The 8,677-nt window shown below is 32.2% G+C and overlaps 2 protein-coding genes across 2 annotated transcripts in view; one reads left to right on the top strand and one right to left on the bottom strand.

The window, feature by feature from the left end:
- The first annotated feature begins 719 nt into the window (after positions 1-719).
- On the top strand, positions 720-6,047 carry LOC131609542 (polygalacturonate 4-alpha-galacturonosyltransferase-like). The gene is made up of 10 exons (XM_058881256.1): positions 720-1,040; positions 2,342-2,376; positions 2,473-2,532; positions 2,627-2,749; positions 2,851-2,914; positions 2,997-3,043; positions 3,543-3,874; positions 3,949-4,306; positions 4,526-5,107; positions 5,400-6,047. Exons 1-10 carry the CDS (start codon positions 923-925, stop codon positions 5,682-5,684), a joined length of 2,004 nt encoding a protein of 667 aa, XP_058737239.1. The 5' UTR covers positions 720-922; the 3' UTR covers positions 5,685-6,047.
- Positions 6,048-6,144: 97 nt separating this feature from the next.
- Positions 6,145-8,677, bottom strand: part of LOC131609543 (glyoxylate/hydroxypyruvate reductase HPR3-like) — a 3,315-nt gene continuing 782 nt past the window's right edge. Inside the window, exon 2 of the mRNA XM_058881257.1 lies at positions 6,145-6,712. Within this exon, the coding sequence (XP_058737240.1) occupies positions 6,188-6,712 (525 nt within the window). The 3' untranslated portion in view covers positions 6,145-6,187. The remainder of the gene's footprint in view (positions 6,713-8,677) is intronic.

Here is an 8,677-nt window from a genome sequence, read left to right as displayed (position 1 = left end):
TACACAATGGAAAACCTTCAGGGTAACTATTTCAGGCCGGCCATAGACCCAGAGCTGAAGATGTCCAATCACAAGAAGGTACAATCCAAACACACGTACACTAGGCTACTGAAGATGAGGTGGTCCTTCATTCAAGAAACCAACACCCAGTCTAGACCCTCACATTATTGTCCATCATCATATTTTAACCAAAAGGTCTTCGTATTCCATACTGGATAACTTTGAGTGGTGCTAACCGCCTTCCATAAATAAATCTTTGTATGTGCCAATATTCAAGTATTTTATTTATTCTCACACTCAAACTACTTGTCAGAAGCGTTGAATTGTTAATCTTGCCGTTCCACCTCACTTCACAATGTTAGAAACACACTCTACCACACTTGAACTCTATCTCATTCGTCATCAACTATTTCTGATGTCATCAACTATTTCTGATTTCTAAATGAAACAAAACATAAAATATATAAGTTACTTATAAAAAAAAAACATTAGGAGATGATTATAACTATTTGAATTGGAAATTTGAGAGGTAAACTACAAAGGTCAAAATTATATTTTAGCCAAATAATTAATACAATTGAAAATTTAAAAACACAACCGACTATAATAATGGAAAATAGGAAAGGAAGATGACAGCTAGAGAAAGTTAAGAAAGAAAACACTTTTAAAAGGAATTTTTGTTTTCAGCAATTATTAAAAAAAAAAAACCAAACAAAAATTAAATTCACATCTACAACAGAGATAGATTAGATAGATTCACAGTTACACACACACAAAACACTGCTTGCACCTTTCTTTCTTCCTCTCTTGTTTGATTCGGATTTGCACTATCATAGCCTAATCCCATTCCGCCATAAACCCTAACAATTTTTGTTTTCATTCCGATCTCTCTCTCTAAATGCCTCTTTCTCTCTGATCCATAATGCCGCTCAACAACCGAAGCAAAGGATCTCCTTTTCCTCTTATCGGTTTCGTCCTCCTCTGCCTTCTCGCACCCCTCATTTTCTTCTTCGCATCGTCACTTCACACTGCTTCTTCCGGTTCATACTTTCTCTCTCCCTCTCTCGCTTTTTGATTTAAGTTTCAATTTTTTTAATTATCATTTTGTGTTTAGTTTCTTATATTTACATGTTTTAAGATCCTTGAGTAAAATTGGGGAACGGGTATTCGTCAATTTATTATCTTTATCTCTCTTGGTGTTATTCTTGTGTTTGTTTGTCTGTTCAATTCGTAAGTGTAGTGGAAGATTTCTCGTTTTCAATTCGTTGTCATGGCTTTAGTTAACAAATTGATGTTTTCTAGGGTTGATAGATCTATGCTTCTTATGAAAGTGTTGACTAGTGCAATTGACTTTTTGTGTGTATGCTTCACTTTATGCTGCAATTTTGTTTTCCAGATGTTCTTTATGGATTGATATATCATCTGTTTCATGATTTGGCATCTTTATGTTGGTGAGAATTGGGATGATGGGTGATGTGATGATTGATGTTAATAAGTCAATTTTACAACTATATTAAATTTACATGCTTGGGTGGGTTTGAAATTTGAATCATTATGGTGTTATTAAGTTCAATTTGAGAGTGAAAGAGTTTTAGGTTCTTGGGTAGTGACCATGAAGTAAAAACATGTTTACAGGGTTGAGTTCATTGGTTTGGTACATCATTGTCATTATTAATTTGATTTTGTAATTGGAAAGCAGTATTTGTAGATTAAGAACTTGTGGTAAGAAAAAAGTATATAATATAGAAATTGGTTAATATTTCTTCGCATTTTCCTTTAAGACCTCAGGGCTTTGTTGTGATTTGTGAGATTAGCACAGGCACAAAATGCACTGTGATGACAATTAGATATTCCACATTGTATTAAGAGGGACTGTTGATGGGGAATAGCTATAGTGGTTGGTTTGACGAGTCGCTACTTTTGATACTTACATGTCATGAATTTTTCTCATAAGTAGATGTCATGGATAATGTTTTTCATAAATTGTATCTCACTTTGCATGAGATCCTCGGTTTATAACCCATTGGTGTTTTAAACTGAATCAATATTGTGGTTCTAACTTATTATTCTTCTATTATATGGATGCTCTAGAAAGTATTGACCTTATCCGGTTTAAGGATGCACAAATATGGCTCTGTTTGTTTGCAAATCCTGATTTTTTTGTTGTTGGAGCCTTTGGAATTATGAAAATTAAGATATAGTGTAATGTCCTTGATGTGAGGGTGTAAGAAATATGAGAATATTATTGTAATGATATGAGTGACATTGCTATGAATTTTTCTTATTTGCACATATATCTATGTGTTTATGTTAAACTAATTACTTCAAATACATTATGCAGATCACAATGATATTTCAGATGTTACAAGTCAACAGGTAGCGTGTTATATACATATTAAGGTTCATTAGTTATAAACTGAATGCATACAGCATCTAGCCATTTTTTTTACCCTATGTTGTTGGCTGTTGCAGGCTTCCAAATGGAGAGAACAGAAGGCAATACATGACCTTACATCTCTTTTTCCGAAAGAGGCAAGCACACACTAACATCACTCTTGTTTTGTATCTTGTAATTTTTTGGGTACAAAAGTTAACTTTCTTCCTTCTAATGAATATTATATTTTAGGTATTTGATGTTATTATGTCTAGCACAAATGATATGGGACCTTTGAGTCTAGAAAATTTCAGAAATCATCTTTCTGCTTCATGGAGAGTTGTTGGGTCAAAAACTTCAAATGCTACATATCAGGTTAGGATTACTGATACGCATCTGCCTGAAACTTCAGTTTCCTGCATTTCTGTCTTATTGCTACTACTAAATGTTAATCCTTTTTATTTTTTTAACTAAAGCTAAACCAACCAGAAACACATGTTAGCCAAGAAAAACAAAAGGAGAAGGAAGGAAGATCTTCAGGTTGTATCACATGCTATTAGTTATTTTGTCCGTGTTTTATTTTATATTGCTTTCTCATTATTTTTTTTATCTATTAATGCAGTTGCTCTTCCTCAGTGGAACGATAGTCCCGTAAAGCTAGCCAGAAGGGTGAGCATCATTCTTGGATATTTTACCTTTTTAAGTAACATGACTTTTTGGACGTCATTAACAAAGTTATGCTTGTAATACTGAGTAAATTATGCTTGTAATACTGAGTAAACTCGGTGGTTGTGCTAGTTACAGAAAAAGCCTAACCACATACCGATAATGATAAAATCATTCTCAGACCCCAACCTACAATTATATAAACCTTGAAGTATGACTTGCTTGTTCTAATTATTACTTCCGGAGCTAAACAACTTGTGATTTCATACTTTTGTCCTTAAAATTTTAATATCATGTAAAATTAAGTCTTAGACTTATTTTTACTGAAGTCATTCTTCCGAATTACGTTTGACTGAAGCATCTGTCTACCATTTACCCCAATATTTTTCTGTTCTGTTTGAAAATTCTGTTTAACTTGTAGAGCGAGTAAACTTAAGTCAGGGAACAACAAAAACATTCTTGAAATAAACTTTGTTTTGTTCCTTGTAAATATCTTCTGCAGCAATTAATAGAGAAAAGGATGGCCAAGCGTGCTGCTGAGTTGGTAAAACAGGATGATGAAGTTATTGTAAAACTTGAAGATTTTGCTATTGAACGTTCAAAATCAGTTGATTCAGCAGTTCTAGGTAAATACAACATTTGGAGGAAAGAAAATGAAAATGAGAATGATTCTACCGTTCGGTTGATGCGAGATCAGATCATTATGGCTAGGGTATACCTGAGTATTGCGAAGATGAAGAACAAGCTTGACTTGTACCAAGAGCTGCAAACACGGCTTAAAGAGAGTCAGCGTGCTTTAGGTGAGGCAACTTCTGATGCTGACTTACACCAAAGGTATGCTCAATTTTCTGTAAGTGTATTAATATCTGCATCTGTTTGTATTTACTGACCTAATTAATCATCTTTAGTGAACATGAAAAAATGAAAGCTATGGGCCAAATTCTTTCCAAGGCAAAAGATCAATTGTATGACTGCAAGTTGGTTACTGGGAAATTGAGGGCAATGCTACAAACTGCTGATGAGCAAGTTCGAGGCTTAAAGAAACAAAGCACATTCCTTAGTCAGTTGGCTGCCAAGACCATACCTAATGGAATTCACTGCTTATCGATGCGCCTTACCATAGATTACTACCTCCTTCCACCTGAAAAGAGAAAGTTCCCCAAGACTGAGAATTTGGTTAATCCCAGTCTTTATCATTATGCCTTATTCTCTGACAATGTTTTGGCTGCATCTGTTGTTGTCAACTCAGCTGTTTTGAATGCGAAGGTAAATGACTAACCGTCTTTAATGATACATGCACGCTTGTGTATTTTTTTCAAGCACATTCCTTTTTACAGATAATGAATAATTTGAGCTTGGATCTACGTAATTTTTTTTTGAGATGGATCCATGTACTTTGCTTGCAATAGTCTTTCTATTATTTTATAAATAATAGTATTAAACCCAACCCTTCATTATCTTATGGTGTTGTCTTTGACATTGCAGGATCCTTCAAAGCATGTCTTTCACCTTGTTACTGATAAACTAAATTTTGGAGCCATGAACATGTGGTTTTTATTGAATCCTCCTGGAAAAGCTACAATCTTTGTTGAAAATGTCGATGAATTTAAGTGGTTGAACTCATCTTACTGCCCAGTCCTGAAACAGCTTGAATCTACGACAATGAAAGAGTATTATTTCAAGGCAGGCCATCCAACCACTACTGGTGCTTCTAATCTCAAGTACAGAAATCCAAAATATCTTTCAATGCTCAATCACCTGAGGTTCTATCTTCCACAAGTTTATCCAAAATTAGATAAGATTCTTTTTCTCGATGATGACATTGTTGTCCAAAAGGATTTGACTGGATTATGGGCCGTGGATCTTCATGGAAAAGTAAACGGTGCCGTTGAAACATGTGGTGAGAGCTTTCATCGGTTTGACAAGTATCTTAATTTTTCAAATCCACATATTGCGAAAAACTTTGATCCCAATGCATGTGGTTGGGCATACGGAATGAACATGTTTGATTTGAAGGTGTGGAAAAAGAAGGACATTACTGGCATATATCACAAGTGGCAGAATCTGGTAAGCAGTTGAACATAACATCGGTTAACATCATGTGTCTATTCTCAGTTGGATTCTCTATTGTCACACATAGTCATGCACCATTGGATATCAGATGACTCGTTCCGAATTGTATTTTAAAACTAACATTAAGTTAGAATTCGAATCTTCTGATCACCATCCAACAGTTTGGATTCGATGATGCATGACTGTGTGCTTCTCTTGACATTAGAGAGTCCTGCTTGGTCTATTTTCACATAAATAAATTAAAATCAAATCTTTCTCTTGACAATTTTTTCATGTTTGATTTCAGAATGAAGACAGGGTACTATGGAAATTAGGGACATTACCTCCAGGGCTAATGACATTCTACGGATTAACGCATCCGCTAAATAAATCATGGCACGTACTCGGTTTGGGTTACAGTCCAAGTATAGATCGTACAGAAATCGAGAACGCAGCAGTTGTTCACTACAACGGTAATATGAAACCATGGTTAGAAATAGCCATGACGAAATATCGCCCTTACTGGACCAAATATGTCAAATATAACCATCCTTATCTTAAGAACTGTAAGCTAAGTGAATGGTCTGGATAAAACCAAGTCCTAAATACAAAGAACACTCTTTTTTCCTTCAGAATATACCCTCAACCTTTTCTCTCCTTGCTAACTTGGCAATTTCAAGTGACGTGCCTTGTTAGAGTATATGATTAAATTGTCCAAGTGATATAGAGTCAATGCTTGTGTTCTATCTGCTCTTACCTCATCATCTTTCTCCCACGCCATTGTCGTCCATTCTTTGCTTTTCATTCATTTAATTAGTTTACACCATTCTCACTAATTCGAAACAAGGTACAATAAATAGTATACCTTGTTTACTATATAAAGATCCTTCATTGTACAATTTGATGCCAAGAATGGACTAGAAATTGAATTATAATTTTATGTATTCTTTCACAAGTTGTTTTCTTGTATGGTGTTGAAAAGCTATTTGAATGTTTGCATGCATATTGTATTTTAGAAAGAGATATCACAAGGTAGCACAATAAAAAACATGATTGTAGCTCATTTATTTTCAAGTACAAACCCTAGATAAGTGCTCAATCCAAATGAACTTGTGTGATTAGGGACTTATTAGAGAAAAATGCTTCTAGATTCTCTTGAACAACTTGAGTTGCAGCCATGAATGTTTCAATAGTAAAAGCAGCATTATGAGGTGACAAAACCACATTGTCCAATGCCAAAAGTTGTTGAGGAACATTAGGCTCATTCTCAAACACATCCAAACCAGCACCACCAATGTCCCCTTCCATCAAACATTTCACCAACTCTTGTTCATCAATTAAGGACCCTCTTCCAACATTCACTATAACACCTTTGTTTCCCAATGCTAACATCACTTCTTTGTTAACAATGTGTCTTGTTTGTTCATTTAGTGAACAACATAGAACTAATGCATCACTACTAGTTGCAAGTTCAAACATGGTTGAGTAAAACTGGTATGTAACAAAGGTCTTTTTCTTCCTTGAGTGGTACAAAATAATGCATCCAAAAGCTTCTAACCTTTTAGCTACTTCCATGCCAATGCTTCCTAATCCAACAATTCCAACTCGCTTTCCCCTTAGCTGAAACCACAATGTCATGACCAAAAAAATAATTTAACTCGTCATCAATTTAGGTATCATTAACTCATAAGGAAATTAAGGACAGATTTGTTTTATTCTTTTCTTTTGGCCAGGAATTCAACTTTTTAAAATAATCACGTGAAGACTGCTTCTTTATCAAGTAATGTTGTAAGGCATTAGTTTTCTGTTTTTTTTTTTTTTTTTGTTTTTTTACCAAAAAAAATGTGGGGACCAATGCCATTAAATAGCATAAATCCAAAGTTTAAATACAGATAATAATAGTAATAATTATTATTTATTAGTGATATGACGTCAAATAATTGAATATGGTGTTCAAAACGAACCTGCCTAATAGAAAATCGCAAAATTGAATCAAACTAAATCAAATCGAAACCACAAAAAACGTATTTTATTAGGATGTGCTTGAGTCATTTTCAACAGAATCGTGCGGTTCATTTTCAACAGAATCGTGCGGTTTGATTTGCAGTTTGTATTTTTACAAAACGAACCAAATCAAACCAAACTGCACTATGTTACAAAATTTTACTCACGAATATATATACATTTTTTATTTTGTAGAGAAATCAATTATATTCTATATTATCAAAAAATAAAATATTTTTTATTTATAAATATTATTTTGATAAAATATATTTTATCATATTCTTTGTATAATATTTATTTACGGATGCAATTTCATGTATATTATTCTTAAGATTTAAGATAAAATTGGAAGACGCATTTTTATGTGTAAAATTATAAATTTATTTTCTTTTGACAATTATAAACTTTTTTATGGTAATGTATGAATGATTAAACACAAAATTATATTTTCTTCTATATGTGTGAATGTATGACTCGATAATTTTTTTTTTTTGTAAGAAACCGAATTAACCGAATCAATTCAAACTGCATTAGTTTGATTTGGTTTGATTATGTTTTATTTTTGAAAGTCAACCGAATCAAACTGAATCATAATTTTTTTTTCTTGTAGTTCAGATGATTTGTAGCGTTAAAACCGCTCAAACCATACAGCGAACATCCGTAGATATAAGAGTGTTTACCTTTATCATATTACTTCCTATATTTTCAATTATAAAATTTACTTTTTATATATGCAATCCATTTTTACAAGATCTTTTCAAAATTTCATGACTTCTTTTCTATAATATCTCTATTAAATTTATATCTAAAAAATATATTTTTTTCTTTCTCATCTTATATTTCAATGATAAAATAATTATATAACTTTAACATACAGCTTTTACAAATTTATTACAATAACCACTTTTTCTAATATCGTGAAATTTGTAAGTGTATATTAATAAAGAACGGAATAAATATTACATAAGAACCAAAAAATTAATGTAAGTATATTATAGATTTAAATGCGTTATTTATTTTATTTTTTAAAATAAAGTTTTGATTTTATTAATTTAAAATTAATTTTTAATTCTCAATTTTAAGTTTTGTTGTGGTTGTTTTTATTTTTATTTTTAATAAGCATGTTACATTGAAATAGAGTACCAAGGATCCTCTTATCCAAATACAAAACAAAACAGGCCTACTCCATGTTAGAGTCCAATTTTGCTAATGATTAGATAGACAAATTTAATTCTCTCCGTCTTAAAATGAGTGCCGTTTAAAGTTTTTATAACCGATTAAAAAATACAATGATATTGTCCTAAAATACATTTTTACTAAATTAATTTTATTAATGTATTGGAAGTAGTGTACAGAGTAATAATTGAATGATACAATTAAAAAAATAACAGTTATTTTTATATTAAAAAGGTGAAAGTGACATTTATTTTCTTTAAAATAATATTCATTTTGAAACGGAAGAAGTATGATATATTAATAAATCCAAAGAGACTACTTTAATGTTTTTAGAGTGTGTGTTTGAATGACATGATTGCAAATTTTAAAGAGTTTAAAATTCTAACAGAAACACACTCTTAGCTA

This window comes from Vicia villosa, linkage group LG6, assembly GCF_029867415.1.
Source record: "Vicia villosa cultivar HV-30 ecotype Madison, WI linkage group LG6, Vvil1.0, whole genome shotgun sequence".
Taxonomy (NCBI): Eukaryota; Viridiplantae; Streptophyta; class Magnoliopsida; order Fabales; family Fabaceae; genus Vicia; species Vicia villosa.
This window is presented reverse-complemented; position numbering and strand designations above follow the sequence as displayed.